Source organism: Mercenaria mercenaria, chromosome 12 (genome assembly GCF_021730395.1).
Source record: "Mercenaria mercenaria strain notata chromosome 12, MADL_Memer_1, whole genome shotgun sequence".
In the NCBI taxonomy this organism is placed as follows: Eukaryota; Metazoa; Mollusca; class Bivalvia; order Venerida; family Veneridae; genus Mercenaria; species Mercenaria mercenaria.
Window position 1 is genome coordinate 34,944,766 of NC_069372.1, and position 21,780 is coordinate 34,966,545.

The 21,780-nt window shown below is 34.8% G+C and overlaps 1 protein-coding gene across 1 annotated transcript in view; it reads right to left on the reverse strand.

Moving 5' to 3' along the window:
• Positions 1 to 460: 460 nt before the first annotated feature.
• The window catches only part of LOC123533872 (mitogen-activated protein kinase 1-like), a 52,960-nt gene continuing 31,640 nt past the window's right edge, over positions 461 to 21,780 (reverse strand). The window contains exons 6-9 of the mRNA XM_045315816.2: positions 20,346 to 20,504; positions 16,081 to 16,190; positions 13,564 to 13,678; positions 461 to 12,624 (exon numbers count right to left, since the gene is read on the reverse strand). Coding sequence (XP_045171751.1) covers positions 12,611 to 12,624; positions 13,564 to 13,678; positions 16,081 to 16,190; positions 20,346 to 20,504 — 398 coding nt within the window. The 3' untranslated portion in view covers positions 461 to 12,610. The remainder of the gene's footprint in view (positions 12,625 to 13,563; positions 13,679 to 16,080; positions 16,191 to 20,345; positions 20,505 to 21,780) is intronic.

The window sequence follows — 21,780 nt, forward strand, 5'->3', positions numbered from 1 at the left end:
GTATGCAGTTCTTCGATTTTGGCTACATTTTGTTTGGTTGTTGTTTTTGGACGACCCACCCTCTTGTCTTCCAAGTGTTATTCCCCTGAAACATTTTATCCAACGTGTAAGGTACTGTATAACACTTCTTATTCCTAGAAGTACCACAGACCTGTTTACAGATAGATTTAAAGGTTTGTACAAAGTTATTTGTTTATACATCAATCCTGAAAAAGTTACACTTGGGCAAGAAAAATGACTAAAAAAATCTTAGTCCTAGGAGTGTGATCTTGACATTAAGGAGTTACTTGTGCCAAGTTATTATAAAATTCTATCAAATATGGCAAAGTTGATGACAAAGACTGACACAAACACACACACACACGGACTGGGATACGTGTAACACAAATCCATCCACAATTTTTATGACGGGGACATAAATCACAATCTGCATGGAGAGAATGAAAACACAAGAAGACTGTTATGTTATAAAACATTTATACAATAATGTCAAGAGAAGAGAAGGCTTCGCAATACAGCACAAATTTTGTTACAAAGTCACATCACATACAACATTGCAGCCACTGAAATATTTAACATTACTGTTTTATCTCTATCTTTTATAACAACTTTTAATATACTGAGTTATTGTACCTTTTTCATGATCATAGCCTGTGATACAGGCTTTATTGTACTTCGGTGGAACAAGACATGGTACTGGCTGAATTATTTAAGTACTAATAAATATCATGCTGTTGAGAAGTGTACTGCAAATACACTTGCCCACTTCCACTTTAGTAATGAGCACTGTGCAGCAATTCAGTTTTTTTTGTTCTGTTGCAAATAATGTCAGACAACTTGTAGACGAAACTTACAGAGAAAATAATAATTCACCTGAATGATATTTCAATTACTCACGTTTATTCAAGTCTAGTATTGAAACAATACACTGTGTTAGTTTGTTTAAGAAAATAACTTTACACAAGCTCAAGGGCCAATTCTAACAGTTAATCTAACAATTTTTTCCCCCTTATTACCAAAGAGGATATTTTTTGGGTCATAAAATGAATATATTATGATATATAAAACTAAATGAGGTAAAAGCAACAACAGAATTAGAACTTGAGTGACCCAGTCCATACATAGATTTAGTACAATGTGAAATCACTTGTCCAGACAATCAGAGTCTGATACCAGATCTTGATCAAAGTGACATCACTTGGCTAGACAATATCAGGTTTTTTCAGCAACAGTTTGATATTGGATCTAGGTAAATCCATTACAAGTCTGGACATATTATGTAAGTTTTTCAGTGTTGTCTAAGAAAAGAGAAAACTCACAAACAATGGCATACTAGTGGACTTAACTCTTGTCTGGGGAATTAACTCTTGAACTAGTGTAATAAAAAGGATAATAAGAATAATCACTAAGGTCAGAGTTTAAATCCATTATCATACATTACATGAAAATATGTATAACTATTATCAGTATAACATTGCTAATTCAGTAAGAAATGTTTCCTAACATTTGAGCCGTGCCATGAGAAAACCAACATAGTGGGTTTGCAACCAGCATAGATCCAGACCAGCCTGCGCATCCGCGCAGTCTGGTCAGGCTCCATGCTGTTCGCTTTTAAAGCCTACTGGAGTTGGAGAAACTGTTAGCGAACAGCATGGATCCTGACCAGACTGCGCGGATGCGCAGGCTGGTCTGGATCCATGCTGGTCGCACACCCACTATGTTGGTTTTCCCATGGCACGGCTCATTTCATATTTCATTTTAAAAAATGTAGCTTTTACCATCTAAGCACAGGAGAAAGTCCATGCCTGTATCAAACATGATAACTTTGAAACAAAACTACCCAGTTAAATACAATGTTCATAAAACACTGACATTAACCGCATTAATAGGTTAAATATCCATTACATGATAAAGTTTATGTAGAAAGAAAACACAGTGTGCACTGCACACAGAAATTATACATGAATACGAGTATAAATGTATAAATCTAATTTAAACCCATACAATAGCACTTCTTGCTGCTTTAAGAATTATTGCAACCACATTTTGACAAAAAATAAACTTGCAGAATTAGAAGATTTCAACTGTCATTCAAACTATTTTTTAGCTTTCCCTATTATTACTTAACAAAAAGAATGTGTACCATGATAAAAATAAAAAGCCTCATAACAAATTTCAAAACTGCTGAGAGGAAATTGTGGAAAACTACACAATTCTTAACTTCAACATAGTTAGAAGAACAAAAAGATTACTGGCAGTCACTTGTTGTTATTTTTTCTGCATGTGACATACTATTTGATTAAAGATTTTGGGAGTACCAGGTAGTCCAGTCTCATAGATTAACTAGAGTGAAACTATTTACTAATTATCTGGCAGAAATGTGCAGGGGTAATCAACTCTTGAAGTTTAATAAGGATTATCAACCATTTGTCTGTGTACATTGCCATTAATTTCATACAAGGTTTGTTTTGTCAAATTGTGGTGCATTTATTTACAAATACATGTACAGGTAATTTTCAGAAGAATAGTATGAAAGATATACTGATACATAGAATATGTGATCACCCTATTTATTTTTTTAATTTTTGGTTCTAAAAATAATTGACAAATTTTGCAAAGAAGGAACAGACTGGTTACAGTTTGTATTTACATTGCAACTGGTGCACAAATTTATACAACCTTCTCTTAGACCAAATGTGACATGTCACATAAAATGGGAATCTGTACATTTCCTTTTTGAAATTTTAGTTTTCCAAATTCAACATTATTTTATATATTGAAGATATATCTCCATGTGTTTTAAAGTCAAAAAGAAAAAAAAGTACCCCACATGGAATAAATGTGTAGAATACTTTAACATTTTTTCCAATTTCTTGATAAAACACCAGTCTGACTGATCACTCAGTTTTATACAAAAATTAAGGATTCTGTTCTGTTGTTTTTTTTTTTTTAAATTTCAGTTATCAAAAACAAAGAACAAATTTTCTATTGACATCAGTTAAATCAATTTTGTTCATGACATCGCGATAAGACAAAGACAGTGAAGAACTAACAAACAACTATTCAAGGGAGGTAAGAAAGTCATAAGTATTCAAGGGAGGTAAGAAAGTGAATGAAAAGAATACCTTTTAGGACAGAGAAAACTATTCACTGGTTTATGTGAAAAAGGAATGATTTAAGTAGTGAATGCTTCAAAAAAAAAAGTTTCCACAACTAGACACAGTATCTGTGGTAAACACTATTCATTTGTTAAAATATAATATACATGAAAGTGTTTTTAAACTACTTTAATTATAACACCAAGATTTACCTTCCATGGAATAATTTCAGAACAGCCTATCCCAAAAGATTTATTCTGCAATTTGCAGTGATTGAATGAATCTTAACAGTCATGCTTCCGCCATATCTTATCTTAATTCTAAAATGTCTTATAGGTAAATTAGCTGACCCAACTTGATAGAAAATAGGTTGATGAAACATGCCCAATAGTATTATTAAAAACGAAAATGGCTTGTCACATTGAATATGAATTTAGACACTGCATTCAAAGGCAAACTTTACAATCTTCTATTACTTTCTTAACAATACATTAGTTTCCATTGCAAAAAAGTAAGATCTTGAAAAGCTGGAAAGTTGGCTTGTAACAAAGAATGACTGTATCTCTCCCATAATAAACAGCATCTTTCAACTTTTTGCTAACATTTCATTTGAAAAATTCAAATGCATTGAACAGCATGTATCAATTTTATAAAAAAAAAATCCTCAATAGACGATAAATAGAAATTGTAAAAAAGAAACTGCATGCTGAAAACTTCACTGGTTGATATTACACATTTAATTGAAAGGAGCATATATCTTTTGACATCAGATTAATTGACCTAATTATATAACTGGAATGCTCATCTCACACAATTATAGATACTGGAAAATCATTAATATTCGTGCGCAACTAATCTTTGTGGATTTCATGGTAGAGTCAATAAAGAAAATTACACTCTAACAAACAATAAAAATTCCCATTAATTTTATCAGGGGTTTCATTAATTACTGAAGCAGAAGGTGAAGTTACAAGGCAGAGAGTTTTGTTTGTTTTTGTTGTGTTTAACATCAAACCAATACAATCACAGGCTATATGGCGACTTTCCAGCTTTTCATGGTGGAAGAAGACCCCAGGTGCCCTCCGCGTATTATTTCATCATGGGCGGACACCTGGGTAGAACCACCAACCTTCCGTAAGCCAGCTGCATGGCCTCCCAACACAAAGAATTCTATGCCCAGAGTGAGGCTCAAGGGGCAAGTGATATGAAGTCAGTGACCTTAACCATTTGGCCACAGAGGCCCCCTATAAATCAGAATGAGGTCCTCCCATTTGCCGGGGCTCCAGATTGCTATAGCAGTGATGTTCAAAATATGAAGTCCCCAAAAAATAGCCTTTTTGACCCAAATCACAAAATTAAGTGCCCACGAAATTAAATGATTTTACAGTATTTATTATACAGTCACACTTATAGAACTTTAACAATATCTTAGACATAATTAGAGTAATATTAAAACAAATCAGCTTTCACATGTATTACAAGTAAAAACAGAGCTGACAAAATGTTTACAATTAAAGGCGTACGCTAGAATTCCCTGTATATGAGATGGGCGAAAATTTTCCCAATAACAGAATTTCTTCAAACTTTGGATATTGAAGGACAATCATCTAAGAAACAAAAAAATGCAATAAAAATCATAGGTCACCGGATTCAAAAAAGAGTTATCTGCCCTTGAAAACGTCATTTTTGAGGGAAATGCCGTTTTCAAGGGCAGATAACTCTTTTTCGCTTATGATTTTTATTGCATTTTTTTGTTTTTTAGATGATTGTCCTTCAATATCCAAAGTTTGAAGAAATTCTGTTATTGGGAAAATTTTCGCACCAAATTCTAGCATACGTCCTTAAATTCATTTATGTAACCATCAAATGTACTTGGCCAGAAGCCTTAACTACACACAGATCAGTTAAGTATGTTACACAGATCCTGTCCAAGCTCTGTAAAGTCAAATTTAATGGTATTTAATATCAGTACTCTCCAGCTTTAACAAAAGAATCAACAAAAATCATGGAAAAGAATGAAATTATTACAAAGAAAATACAGATTTATTATGGTGTAACATAAATATATAAATGATCAAGATATACTTTATATACCATTTACAATATGGAAATATACACTGTAATTAGATACCGTAAAATTGGGTAATTTCATGAGACTAATGTTTGCTACAGTTGCATTCGAAATTGGTTAATACCGTTGAATTTTCATGATATTATGGCCATTTTTTTTTTTAAATATACTGGGCTATTCATAGCTCTTAACAGCACTTTCATGATTACTTATTTTCAGAAACAACAGACAGTACACAAATATAGCAAAAATGATTCCCTCAAGATTTCTAATTTTACAGAATTAGACTAACTCGAGTGTTATCTGTATCGTAAAGTTTTGTCAAAAATGAAAAAAAAAAAGAGTAGATATGTTAATCACACTATACAAAAGCTTTCATAATAAGCCACTAGCTATAATCTATACATAGATCCCTACAGCACAGTTTTTAAATAGAAAAATACACATTGGAAAAAGCAGAAATAACACTATATATTGTATATATATACATAAACAGTCATCAAACTACTGAAGCAAAATTGTAATAGAGAAAATTTCATTAAATAAACAAAGTTTGAACACTATGTTAATAAATTCTCAACAACAATATTAAAGGTACGTTTTCAAAGTTGAACATATCTTTCAAAACTTCAAATCCTGTATCATCTGCTGCTGTTTTTTCAAAGAACAAAGAAAAAGGATTTTTTTTAGGTTTTTATATGAAATTCTCATACAGCACACAGTATTTCATGAAAAATGGGAAAAAACACCAAATAATTCTGAAAGTAAAATTATGCTTCATCTGTGATGTGAGCTTTCACATTCAGTTTTATGTATTCATCTCTTCAAACAGCTCAAAACTGAAAACCTACCTTTAATACGAAAAAAAAAAACATTAATATAAAAGTGATATAAATGCAACCTGCTCTTCCACTAACTCGACATGTGATAATGTATTGTATGAAGTCATGTAAACAGGAGTGTGGGTTGGGAGTGGGGCTTGGGGTAATTAACAAATAAATCACAGCCTTTCATTATACAGCTGACACTTGCTGAATTAAGCTGTATGAAAACAAATAATGCCTCTTTTTTGTGTACAAAATTTAATGGCAATCACCCATAACAAATATAAACAGTAAAAACTTCACAACAAAGTTAACAGAGTTATCTGACTAATGGCTGTGAAAAGAATACACAAAACTTTTTATCTAGTAAATGGTATAAGCAATCCACTTAATCCAGACTTACATGAGGGACAGCCTGATATTTTAGCCTTTACCCTGCTATATTTCTAAAATGGTCAGGTCTGGACCAGCTCATTATTCAATTTGGGCTGCACCACTTATTATTCAAAGGGGTGTTCACTGAAAATTTACTGACTGAAGAGCGAACAATGCAGACTATGATCAGCCTGCATGGCCTTGCAAAAGGCAAAATCACTTAACGCCAGTGGGCTAAAGGTTAACTAAATGTATAGTTATCTCCTTTGTGTTATGTTTTTTCTGTTACCCACCTTCAACTTATCAATAAGGGTCTAGCCACTAACTCCAAACTAAATTGTTTCCCTTTTTGAAAGAGAATCGATTCCTCTGCTATGCGAAAGTTTCATGGTGTTTTAATACACAGAAAAAAGGAACTTGCCACCACAATCAAATAATGTATATAACCCCCCATGAGAAAGTGTAATAAGTAGAACATAGACTACAATCTGGGCATCAAACAAAATTTCTAAACCTTTTAAGATTATAACAGTATTTTTTTTTATTCTGTCAAAAGGCAAAATGTAAAATTTAAACAATCTCTCTGTGAACCTGTATCTTTGAAAAACATTGTCTCGGTACTAGTGTATCGTTGAGAAACAATGCCTCAATAATCTTGTATCATTGAAAAACAATGCCTCAGTAATCTTGTACCATTGAGATAATTTTCAATCTAAACAATTCATTGTTCAGCTAATTTTCAATTTTATTTTAAACACTAAATTCGAACAGGAAAATCAAATGTGTAAGTTACCTTATAGAGAAATACAAAAAGTGCATAAACTAGTATAACTTGTATATAAATAGCAACATGCAAATGGTAAAAAAAGGAATTATTTAAACAATTTAGCACTCGTGTCATATCATCAGCACATATTTTATGTAAGTGTTTATGATTTTTGTGTGATATGAAATGTATTCTGATGCCCTATTTCTATGCATATAGACAAAGTCTATCGGTCATAGTAAAGGTGGTCAATCGCAAATTGGCAATGATTTTTGAAATTTGGAGTTTTCAAATATTTTGTTAAATCTTTTTTTTAAACAAGAAGACCATGATGGTCCTGAATCGCTCACCTCTTCTCACATGACCCAGTTTTGAGTATGACGTCGATTTTAATAATTTTAGACCTACTGACCTAGTTTTTTACCGCAGTTGACCCAGTTTCAAACTTGACCTAGATATCATCAAGATGAACATTCAGACCAATTTTCATACAGATCCCATGAAAAGTATGGCCTCTAGAGAGGTCAAAGGCTTTTTTTTATTATTTGACCTACTGACCTAGATTTTTAAGGCACGTGACCCAGTTTCAAACCTGATCTAGATATCATCAAGGTGAACATTCCGACCAATTTTCATGAAGATCCATTCACAAGTATGGCCTCTAGAGAGGTCACAACGTTTTTCTATTTTTAGACCTACTGACCTAGTTTTTGACCGCAGTTGACCCAGTTTCGAACTTGACCTAGACATCATCAAGATGAACATTCAGACCAATTTTCATACAGATCCTATGAAAAATATGGCCTTTAGAGAGGTCACAAGGTTTTTCTATTATTTGACCTACTGACCTAGTTTTTGAAGGCACGTGACCCACTTTCGAACTTGACCTAGATATCATCAAGATGAACATTCAGACCAACTTTCATACAGATCCCATGAAAAATATGGCCTCTAGAGAAGTCACAAGGTTTTTCTATTATTTGACCTACTGACCTAGTTTTTGATGGCACGTGACCCAGTTTCGAACTTGACCTAGATATCATCAAGATGAACGTTCGGACCAATTTTCATGAAGATCTTGTGAAATATATGGCCTCTAGAGAGGTCACAAGGTTTTTATATTTATAGACCGACTGACCTAGTTTTTGACCGCACGTGACCCAGTTTCAAACTTGACCTAGATATCATCAAGATGAACACTCAGACCACCTTTCATACAGATCCCATGAAAAATATGGCCTTTAGAGAGGTCACAAGGTTTTTCTATTATTTGACCTACTGACCTAGTTTTTGATGGCACGTGACCCAGTTTCGAACTTGACCTAGATATCATCAAGGTGAACGTTCTGACCAATTTTCATGAAGATCTTGTGAAATATATGGCCTCTAGAGAGGTCACAAGGTTTTTCTATTTTCAGACCTACTGACCTAGTTTTTCACGGCATGTGACCCAGTTTCGAACTTGACCTAGATATCATCAAGGTGAACATTCTGACCAATTTTCATGAAGATCTTTGAAATATATGGTCTCTAGAGAGGTCACAAGGTTTTTCTATTTTTAGACCTACTGACCTAGTTTTTGATGGCACGTGACCCAGTTTCGAACTTGACCTAGATATCATCAAGATGAACATTCTGACCAACTTTCATAAAGATCCCATGAAAAATGTGACCTCTAGAGTGGTCACAAGCAAAAGTTTACGGACGCACGCATGGACGGACGACGGACACCGCGTGATCACAAAAGCTCACCTTGTCACTTTGTGACAGGTGAGCTAAAAATGAATGGAACAGCCTGTTTTATATTTTTACACTGAAATCTATCTTCAAAACTTCTTTCTATATGTCAAGATGGATAAAAGGGAGATAATAATAGGTATAAAAAGTTGTATTTCTGTTGACAAGACAGTGTCACCTTCATAAAGTTCTGTAGACCCTAAAAATGTAAACACTATTAACTCACAAATTCCTCATTTGTGTACCTAGATGAGAAAAAATAAAGATATTAGACTATTTCTGGCTTACAGTATACATAACTGGTATATAAAGTAAGTGTCAATTTTAATCAAAAAAGTTCCAAACAGATATAAAAGATGGCCAATATCTGCATGACCACTTTTAAATTGAATTAACTGCCCATATCCGATTCATCACCTTTAAATTAAATGAGTCTCTATTAAGCAACTTTACCAAGCAAATACTACAATGTTTGGTAACTAAAAAATATAAAATGAGGTCAAGTAAGAGAGGTGAAGGTCATTACCTCCTGAAGGTTGTAAACCCACTGAAGGTCGTTACCTAGGAGATCAATAAATTAAGGCAACAAAGCTAGCTAAAGCCTTATTAGAGAAAGACCATGTAGGTCACAGGCAAGAAGTGTTATTTTGTCTCTGACAAGGGATATAGATGTAAATTGTTCTAAAACTAATGTTTATGTCAGGCTTTCGTGTGATTTTACTTTTTTTAACTGGATGGAAAACTGACAAAATAGGACGAAATTTGTGCTTTGAAATTAAACCAAAATGTTATAAAAAGGTCAACTTATACAGACTGTGCCATTTCAGAGACACCATTTGTACAGAATTCAGATTTATCTGCAATAAAAAATCTTCAAATTTTACAATTTAACTGCTTAAGAATCAAGGGGATGACACAAATGACCAATTTATATTTCTAACCCTAGCTCATAAATGCAAATTCATTACGGTCATAGATTCAATGTTTTTCAGCAGCCAGGCAGCATGAGTAATGTTTGACCATGCATCCTTCTCTCTATTATACAAGTAAACTATCAGTAATGTTTAAATACAACATTCACATGGTTGGATATCAAAATTAAACAACTTATTTGCAAAGAAAATGAATATGATCTACCATCACTTACTCATCACCTTACATGAACTGGATTAAGTATTATTTAGCATATGAGCTGTGAGACAATAATGAGCAGACATATATGACATCTAAAGTTTATAATACTAAGTCTGACGACCAGTCTTAAAACTTTAGCATATAACTGGTCAACTTCAAGACTGTTTCCAGAAACATCCAATGAGAAGCACACATTCCAAGGCTGGTCCCCATACTCAATTTTATGCCAAATTCATTATATTGACAGATTTAGCTTTCTGTGTTCTCAAAGTAACCACTTGCAGGCCATTCAAGCAGTCACAAGTTAATTGCACCATTCTTAATATAGTAACTGAGAATCTTCATTATGCTTTAGATACCTTTGCACTGGCTGTAATGTGTATATGTAAAGATTTTTTCAAAAAGAAAATTAAGCATACAATTTCATTCAGAGAAGTTTTCAAAGTACATTTAAGTATTGATCACACTGGAGACCTGTGAATGAGAGTTTTCTTGCCAACGAGACATACACTGCATGACTTAATGGAGCATCATAACAAGACTATAGTCTTTTTGTTGACTTAATGGAGCATCATAACAAGACTATAGTCTATTCAATCTTTATATTTTGTTGACTTAATGGAGCACCGTAACATTAGTCTAGTCTGTTCAATCTTTATGCCCTGCTGATTTAATGGGGCTTCATAACATGACTTAGTCTATTCAATCTTTATATTTTGTTGACTTAATGGGGCATCGTAACATAACTATAGTCTGTTCCGTCTTTCTGCCCTGCTGATTTAATGGGGCTTCATAACACGACTATAGTCTATTCAATCTTTATATTTTTTTTACTTAATGGGGCATCGTAACACGACTATAGTCTGTTCCATCTTTGACTACAGTCTGTTCCATCTTTATGCCCTGTTGATTTAATGGGTCATCATAATCTGTCTGTAAACTTATGCAATGTTCATTTCTGTCAACTATTTAAAGCTGATTGTAGCTAATGTAATGACTGTAGCCAGCAAGTCAGTTCAGTTTCTGATTAAAATAGTATTAAAACAAAGGTCAAAACATTTAATTACAGGTAAATATCATCTATATAAAATAAATCAAAGAATTAGTGAAATGTGCATCTATACCTAAATGAAACTATAACAGAATATTGTTAAATATCATGTACACTTTCCATGGTTCCCATGATTAGATTTTCCATAATCTTCATAAGTACATTTTTTTAACAGAAATCTATACGAAAATATGCTTTATAAACAATGAAAGCATCAATGAATAAAAATAAACAACAGCGTATGAGCAGATTTCGTTATACATGTAACTAAAGTAAACTGCACCTAGCCAGTGATTGTGAACTGCACCTAGCCAGTGATCTGAGTACTGCACCTAGCCAGTGATTTGTGAATTGCACCTAGCTAGTGACCTGTGTACCACATATTACACTAGGTTCAGGGGCTTTTCTAGTGTTTTTCAGGACATTTTTTCCTCTTATTTTTAATATCTCATCTTTCAATATCCAAAAACACATTTCTAACATGCCTTTAACTTTTTGTGTGAAACAACAAAAATTAAAAGAAAACATTTATCCTGAAAAATTAAACTGAAAAAGAAAACTCTACTTCAAAAGAAGGCTAAAACGTGCTATATGGAAAAAAGCAAAGAGACAAAGTTTCAAGTCAGTACCATACTACTGCCATAAGCACTAAATATATCTATCAAGCTCTACCTCAAATAAAGTGCAAGCCAAGGAAAAAAAACTAACATGACTGAGTATTGGCGGCGCTGCTGTAACATTAACCTACTCTTGCTGAACAAAACAAAGTTTTCTAAAAAAAAATTCTTAGCTTTCTAAAAAAAATTCTCCATTTTCTAACAAAACTTCTTAGCTATGACAACAGTAGATTTTACTAAAATGATTCTTACATGAGGTTTTTCAAGTACACCTGGTTAAAATAACAATGAGTATCAATTTGAACTGCTTAAAATAGAAAAATCTATGAACTTTAAACTTTGTTAACATTTGAATTTTGTCCATTATGATTATTAGAAATTTTCATTACAGTGAGTAAGACTTCTTATCAGGTGTGGTTTGTAATTTCAGTGGATAGCATGCATAACATTCTCATTTGATTTAAAGTAAGATTTCAATTTTAACGATCACCTTTAACTTAAACATAAATGCTTAAATCATACGAAATATTGACAGATCAGTGGAGAAATGTCCGAACTGACATAAAATAAGAAAGACTTACGACTGATTCAATTATGTCAACTAACGGAAAAGACTGTTACTCTTTTATAACTGCATCATCTGTTAATTCAATGTTTAACTCAAGGTTTTATTGTCAAACCTTGTGACTGCATGACATTCGTAAACTCTAACCATCAAATTCTTGACATGAAATGATGCCGAGCACGACCTTAATTCTCGAGTCACTGCAGTCAAGAATGAAAGGCTTAATCATGACTTGACTTGGCAACACAAAATCCACAAACTTCACTGGCTATGGTTTCGTTAACAAAGAGATATGTATATAATGGAGATTTCAGTTGACATTGATGAACACTGCGTTACACATGCTGCTACGGCGTACATATAGAGACCTCTCTAAGATATGCAAGCTGAAAAATAGAATACAATTCATACTTAAAAACAGTTAAGCTTTGCCTGGTTAACAGTTTTTCCTATCTGCACATTGAATATTCTTGTTAAATAATTTCTGGGTTAACAGCTTTTCTTATATATACCAAACCAATATTCGGGTGACCTGTCAAAAATCCAAACATTACTTGCAGCTCAATTACCTTTTTCAAGTTCATTAGATACAAATAAAACAATAGATAGGCCGTAAAACATTCACCTGAATGTCATGCAGACAGAAACAAATGGTTCTTTATTCTTGGTATAATAGATGCAAAAAGGAGCTGCGTTTTCAAAACAAAACACGAAATCATGCCCCTGGGTGTATGTTTTTTTTCAAGTTTTAAGTTTGACGGTGAAGGTCATATGAAAGTCAAGGTCATTAATATATAGGTCATGATCAAACTTGTATATCAGATGTACTTGAAGGTACAAAGAAATATTGCCTAAACAATTATGCTTGAAGAAACCTTAGATTAGTTTACAGAAAATACACACTCCTCTGTTAGAATTCAATTGACTATAGCCAAATTTTTACACAAGTCATTCCAGTACTTGGATTTGACCATGTGGTTATCAGACACAGACATGTTCCATATGAGCCGTGCCATGAGAAAACCAACATAGTGGGTTTGCGACCAGCATGGATTCAGACCAGCCTGCGCATCTGCGCAGTCTGGTCAGGATCCATGCTTTTCGCTTTTAAAGCCTACTGCAATTAAAGAAACCGTTAGCGAACAGCATGCATCCTGACCAGACTGCGCAGATGCGCAGGCTGGTCTGGATCCATGCTGGTCGCAAAGCCACTATGCTGGTTTTCCCATGGCACGGCTCATATCCATTTATATTTCCTATACCATACCTTGTTTATTTCCTATACCATTTCCTATACCATACCTTGTATATTTCCTATACCATACCTTGTTTATTTCTCTCCATTAATGCTTCTATTTCCTCATAAATCATTTCCTTTAGACGTTCCTTTGGTAAATCATCAAGTTCCATCTCAAACGTAAAAGGCTGATCAGCTACAGGCTGCAAAAAGAACAATTCTCAACACTTAATTCACTACCTTATTTTAAGGCATCTGGAAAATAAAATAAAAACCCTTCCATTTGAAGTCCGGTGCTCATTTCAAAAGCTAACCAGGCCAGACAACCAGAGCTGTCGAAGGACCGCAACGCTGGACTATTCAACAGCCTTGTCAATCGAATGAATATAGAAGTCAAAAATGGGGTAGAATTTTGTAACAAGAGCACCGCATTGCAGGTGCAGACGCTCATCTGATTTTTTTGTCTCTGTATAATAGAAATGTTGTCCTTACCATGATTTTCTAAGTTCAAAAGGGGCCATAATTCTTGCAAAAAGCAATGTAGAGTTATGGAACTTGCTGAACAGAGCCAGCTTTTAATGGTGATTAAATGCTCTACGTTTTAAAGCAATAGCTTTGACCATTAGAGAGAAAAGTTGACCTTAACGCAAAACTTAACCAAGAAATCTGATTTTCTAAAGCCAAAAGGGGCCATAATTCTTGCAAAAAGCAAAACAGAGTTATGTTTCTTGCTGTACAGAGTGAGCTTTTGATGGTGAACAAGTGTTGCAAGTTTCAAAGCAATAGCTTTGACAGTTTAGGAGAAAAGTTGACCTAAACATAAAAGAAATCTGATATTTTCTGAGTCCAAAAGGGGCCATAATTCTTGAAACAAGAGGGTCATGATGACCCTGAAAGGCTCAGTAATATGAGCCACATGATTCAAATGGCAAAGCGATGCTAAAATATTATGAAAGTAGGTCATTAGGTCACATTCATGGTTACTGAAAGTCAGTTTTTAAGATCATATGCAAAACTGTACATGCCATCGAAATTCCAAGGATGTATCTTAAAAAACAAGAAAGTAGGTCAGTAGGTCAAGGTCACAGTAAGGTGACCAGTAATAACTTGGGTACATCAGGTAAATATAAATAAACAGTCTAGGAAATATGATCTGATAATTTTTGAAGTATTTTTTCCTATATAACTCTTATAACAAGTGAACCCCAGATCGGGGCGTCTTTTCACCCTAGGGGCATAATTTGAAAAATCCTATTACAGGTCCACCAGGCAATGCTACATACCAAATATCAATGGCCTAGACTTTCAGACAAGAAGATTTTTATCTTTTTCCTATATAGGTCTATGTAAAACTTGGGACCCCAGGGTTCTTTACACCCCAGGGGCACAATTTGAACAATTTTTATAGAGGACCACAAGGCAATGCTACATACAAAATATCAAAGTCCTAGGTCTTGCAGTTCAGACAAAAAGATTTTAAATTTTTTCCTATCTAAGTCTATGTAAAACTTGAGACCCTCTCCCCCGAGTGGGGCCTCTTTTCACCACAGGGTAATAATTTGAACTATTTTGGAAGAGGACCACAAGGCAATGCTACAAACCAAATATTAAAGGCCTTGGTCTTGTGGTTCTAGACAAGAAGATTTTTAAAGTTTTTTCCTATATAAGTCTATGTAAAACTCGGGACCTATGGGATGGAGCCTCTTTTCACCCCAGGGGCACAATTTGAACAATTTTGGTAGAAGATCATTAGATGATGTCACACGCCAAATATCAAGGCTCTATGGCATGCAGTTTTGGACAAGAAGATTTTTAAAGTTTTTCCTTTCCATTGCCATGGCAACCAGAGTTCTGCATGGAATTAAATTCTTTGAACAATTTGGAAGGGGACCACCCAAGGATCATTCCTGTGAAGTTTGTTGTTATTCTGCCCAGTGGTTTTCAAGAAGAAGATTTTTTAGAAATTGTTGACGGACACACGACGGACACACGACGGACGTCTGACAACGCATGACTGATGACGGACACTGAGCGGTCACAAAACTCACCATGAGCCTTTGGCTCAGGTGAGCTAAAAAGCAGTAAGGAGTTATGTTTCGTGCTGTACAGAGTCAGCTATTGACGTTGAACAAGTGTTGAAAGTTTTAAAGCAATAGCTTTGATAGTTTAGGAGAAAAGCTGATCTAAACATAAAACTTAACCAGGCAATGCTGACGCAGGCGCCAACTCTGATCAAGTGATGACAATAACTCAATTTTTTTTTTAAAAATCAGATTAGCTAAAAATGAAAGTAGGTTATGAAACCTGCACAATGCATGCCTTATCATCACAGTGGACAAGTGTTTAAAGTTTCAATCCATTCCCTTAGTGGGTACTGAGATACCAGCTTACATACAAAAACTTAACCAAATCAGGACGCTGACTCACAGACAAGTCCAAGCTCTACCTATTCTTCGAATGATCAAGCTAATAAGTATGATGGTTGCACTATTTCTATACTATAAATCCTATGTACACGGACAGACACTGCCATATAGGCAATAACGACTGTCAAAAAATTTGGCATCTGTTAAATTTAAGCACAGTGTCAACATTTTGTGCTTACCTCATCAGCTGGGTCATAGTACTGCTCAAGATATGGATGTGCTAATGCCTCTTCTACTGTTATCCTTCTGTGAGGGTTAAAGGTCAACATCTTATCCAGCAGATCTAGAGCTGAAGAAAAAACAAGAAAATATCAGTAAAACTGATGGATGCTCCCCAAAATGTGATTACTGCACATGAAAAGAACATAAGTGGAATTTACTGACGGTACTATAGTATACTGAAAAGTAAAAGGGCAATAACTCGGTGAAAAAATCTTCCGACCATAACATGAAGATAATATGTATCTCCTCTTGAAAGTGAAGCTTCCTATGAGGTACTGATGTTTCCGAACAAATCATCATGGCTTGAAGAAATTCTGTCAAGTCTCACAAGGAACACTGCTGTGAAATTATTTCAAAATTGGGCCAGCGTTTCTGAAAAGGACATTTTTTTATCATTTTGGTGCCTCCTGTATAGTTTGGTTGAACTAACTTTGTGATTTAGGAGAGAATGTTTTTTAAAAGAAACTGTGGACAGACAACAACAAATCAAAGGCCTGAATGGCCTGAGTCGGCTAATGATTGATGTACTGACAGTATAGTCTACCAGTTTCAGTTTGTGTTTAGTTTTTTTCTTAAAATTTCATAACACAGCTCGATATTTACCCAAAATATTATATCCGGATACGATTACACTTTTCTCCAGTTTCAACAATATATTTTACAAATTGTGATGATACGAAGACATTTAGCAGCAATTGGCAGTATCTGACAGTGAAGTTTACGGTTAAATTACCTCTTATTTAAATCTTTTCATAAAAAAGTTGTTTCGTTTCGTGAAAGCAGCCAAACATAGACGATCTACTTTCGATTTCAAAAACTACAAGAAAATACAATTTAATGTTTCGCCGATTTGTTTATTTCTCGAAAAATAAGAATTAAAATCATTTTTAATATCAGTAGTAACTAAACAAACCAGTAAGAGCTTCTTCTTCCGATAATTTATCCGTTTACTGACTGCAAAATTCAACCCACGCAAAGTTTATAGAAATCATACGATACGTGTTTACGTTCAATGTGGGAGAATTAAAGCTGATTGGCTATGTTACCTAACGCATCCAGACGATTCAGATTTTGTTTTTAAAAAAGAATTGTGTGCGTTTCTGTAATTTTGTATAAGTTTTTATACGCTTAGAAATTATTAGACATGCGTATTTGCATTATTTCTATACGTAATTTACGCTAATACGCATCTTATCTGGAGCTCTGTGGAACTATTTTTTGTCTTTCGCTGGATGTTACCAGAGCTCTGTAAGCCTGCGCAATTCTTAAAATGCACATTTATGTTTAATGAGTTACATTCGAGAATTGCACAATTACAAGTCATAAATATGACAGATTACATCGTATATTGGTCATAGCAAAGGGAATTGACACAACTTAACTTCATTCATGCAGTGAACTGTTTGAAGTTTGAGAAATCTATTGGAACTACATCCCTTCACTGTGTTATTTGGTCCATTTAGAGAATCGTTGGATAGCAAGACTCGTCAAAAGGCTTTCAGCCTTTAGCCGACTCAAAAATCTAATGCTCCTACAAGCTTAACATACACTAACTAGATGTGTGTCTGTAGGACATAGGTGCCACCACATCCTGTAAATGTACATGGTTTCATGACTTTAGGTGATATATGCAACATAAACTTAACAAGAGGGCCATGATGGTCCTATATCGCTCACCTGTTATCATTGCACTTGAGGACAAGAAGGTCCTCAGAAAAAATATCTAAGTCCAAAGGACAGGAACAACAAAGGGAAGAAATTTAACCAAAAAGAAAAAAAAATCTTACAAGGTATAGATATGTTAAAATACACCTAAAAATTGGAGGTACCATCCATGTTGTACCACAGAAAACTGGTCTCGTGTTTTCCGTACGGCCAATAATAAAACAAGAGGACCATGATGGTCCTGAATCGCTCACCTCTTCCCACATGACCCAGTTTTGAGTATGACGTCGTTTTTTCTATTATTTGACATAGTGACCTAGTTTTTGAGCTCATGTGACCCAGTTTTGAACTTGACCTAGATATTATCAAAATAAAAATTCTGACCAATTTTCATGAAGATCCATTGAAAAATATGGTCTCTAGAGAGGTCACAAGGTTTTTCTATTATTTGACCTATTGACCTAGTTTTCAAAGGTACGTGACCCTGTTTTGAACTTTACCTAGATATCATCAAGGTGAACATTCTCACTAATTTTCATGAAGAGCTCATGAAAAATATGGCCTCTAGAGAGGTCACAAGGTTTTTCTATTTTTATACCTACTGGCCTAGTTTTTGAACGCACGTGACCCAGTTTCGAAATTGACCTAGATATCATCAAGGTGAACATTAAGATCAATTTTCATCAAGATCTATTGAAAAATATGGCCTCTAGAGAGGTCAAAAGATTTTAATAATTTTAGACCTACTGACCTAGTTTTTGACCGCAGTTAACCCAGTTTCAAACTTGACCTAGATATCATCAAGATGAATATTCAGATCAACTTTCATACAGATCCCATGAAAAGTATGGCCTCTAGAGAGGTCACAAGGTTTTTTTATTATCTGACCTACTGACCTAGTTTTTTACGGCACGTGACCCAGTTTCTAACTTGACCTAGATATCATCAAGGTGAATATTCTGACCAATTTTTATGGAGATCCATTCATAAGTATGGCCTCTAGAGAGGTCACAAGGTTTTTCTATTTTTAGACTACTGACCTAGTTTTTGACCGCACATGACCCTGTTTCGAACTTGACCTAGATATCATCAAGATGAACATTCAGACTAATTTTCATACAGATCCCATGAAAAATATGGCCTTTAGAGAGGTCACAAAGTTTTTCCATTATTTGACCTACTGACCTAGTTTTTGACGGCATGTGATCCACTTTCGAACTTGACCTAGATATCATCAAGACGAACATTCAGACCAACTTTCATACAGATCCCATGAAAAATATGGCCTCTAGAGAGGTCACAAGGTTTTTCTATTATTTGACCTACTGACCTAGTTTTTGAAGACACGTGACCCACTTTCAAACTTGACCTAGATATCATCAAGGTGAACATTCTGACCAATTTTCATGAAGATCTCATGAAATATATGGCCTCTAGAGAGGTCATAAGGTTTTTCTATTTTTAGACCTACTGACCTAGTTTTTGACCGCACGTGACCCAGTTTCGAACTTGACCTAGATATCATCAAGATGAACATTCAGACCTACTTTCATACAGATCCCATGAAAAATATGGTCTTTAGAGAGGTCACAATGTTTTTCTATTATTTGACCTACTGACCTAGTTTTTGAAGGCATGTGACCCAGTTTCAAACTTGACCTAGATATCATCAAGCTGAACGTTCTGACCAATTTTCATTAAGATCTTTTGAAATATATGGCCTCTAGAGAGGTCACAAGGTTTTTCTATTTTTAGACCTACTGACCTAGTTTTTGATGGCACGTGACCCAGTTTCGAACTTGGCCTAGATATCATCAAGGTGAACATTCTGACCAATTTTCATGAAGATCTTTTGAAATATATGGCCTCTAGAGAGGTCACAAGGTTTTTCTATTTTTAGACCTACTGACATAGTTTTTGACGGCACGTGACCCAGTTTCGAACTTGATCTAGATATCATCAAGATGAACATTCTGACCAACTTTCATAAAGATCCCATGAAAAATGTGACCTCTAGAGTGGTCACAAGCAAAAGTTTACGAACGGACGCACGGACAGACGACGGACACTGCGCGATCACAAAAGCTCACCTTGTCACTTTGTGACAGGTGAGCTAAAAAGCATTTTATGTTCGTTTTTCACTAAGTCAAGGACCATGAATCTGGTCTAGCTGAGTGAAATCCCAAACAATAAACATCTGGTTCACAAGCTATATAATAATCCTCTAATGTTTTCTGACTCTAGGTCAAGTATATTTTGAGATACATGCAAAACACATTTTTTATGCCCTTAATGCATATTTAAATCAAGGGCCACAACTCTGGTCTGGCTGTGTGAGATCCCAATTAAAACATCAGGTGCACAACTTTACTTGCCGAATAACAGTCCAGTGAAGTTTGACGACTCCGGGTGAAACACTTCGCATATGCATTACATAAATTTGGATGAATAGACAGATGGACAAGGGCAAGTGCCCCCAACCCCTACCTCCTAATAATTTGGAAGTGGGGAGAGGCACAAACATTTAAGAGCTCATACTCTAAGAAACTATTTATACCTTTGGCATCAGCTTTAGGATAAAGTTTCATCCAATTCACTTTTGGTTTCTGTGGTAGTGACTGTATATACCCACGTGCCTTCTCATTGATTATACAATTCAGATCTTCCTGACTTGGTGATCCAATTACTCCTAATATATGGTTCAGTTGGTCTAAATCTATAATATAAATATCAAAGATTGCTTAAAAACATACTAATCAGTGACGGGGTGCCTTGCTTTAACATGGTTTTCTTCCACATTTCCAAATTCAAAGCATTCTATGTAGCATACCAAAACGAAGGAGATGTGTGTGTGTGTTCGGGTTTTACATCTTTTTAAACAATTTTTCAGTCATATAAACGATGGTATCAACTTGTAGCAGTGAGCACAATGCCCAACTTTATAGTGCTGCCTCACTGAAATATCACACCGTAGACACATGACATGATACCCCACCCAGTCACAATAAGCATCATTATACTGACACTGGACAGACCAGTCCTAGCACTATCTTCTTAATGTTGAGCGCCAAGGGAGGAAGGAAGGAGATTGTTTTTTTTTTTGTTTTGGGTTTTAGCGCCGTTTTTCAACAGTATTTCAGTTATGTAACGGCAGGCAGTTAACCTTACCAGTGTTCCTGAATTCTGTACCAGTCCTACCCTGTTCTCCACAAGTAACTTCGAACTTCTCCACATGAATCATAAGTACAGAACAAATGATTTCAGACACTTGTAATGTCTTTTATACAACCCTACGACCCTGTAGATATGCACTCTTCCTACAGAGCTAGGCAGGTAGGTTCAAAATGAAGGGGAAAGATTAAACTATACCACAGTGCTATTTTAATAAGATTTTATGCATGAATATTCTGTTAGGATAATGAAATATGTAAAACTCTATTGTTATCTTCAAACAGATTCAATTTATTCACCAGTACTTCATAAAAACAAAAAATGTACAAAAATATTCCTTTGTGTGTCCTTAACTGTTTAACTGGCCAAGTGACAAGATGTACTAACTGACTGATTTTTTTAAGAAGAGTACATTTCACTTGGCAATGAGATAATTTTGACATTATTAAGATAATATCCTGTTCTGTATGGGAAAGAAGAGAAATACCTCAGATTTTAACTGCAGACATTATTCATTACAGCAGGTACTATGATGTGTATAATTTAATTTAAAGTTTGTTTAGTAGGTGCTGTTATGTAAACAGGTAACTAGATGATAGCAGCATAAATATTATAAACATCTATAATCAACAACAGGAGACCCTAATGGGCTTAAGTCGCTCACCTGAGGTGGACAGTGTCTATTTGACCTGGTTTCTGACCAAGTTGGATGAACATCCATTAAGCAGTTCATCTAAAGTTACATAAAGGTATTTCTAGTTTGTGCTCTGATGACCATAAATGAGCCGTGCCATGGGAAAACCAACATAGTGGGTGTGCGA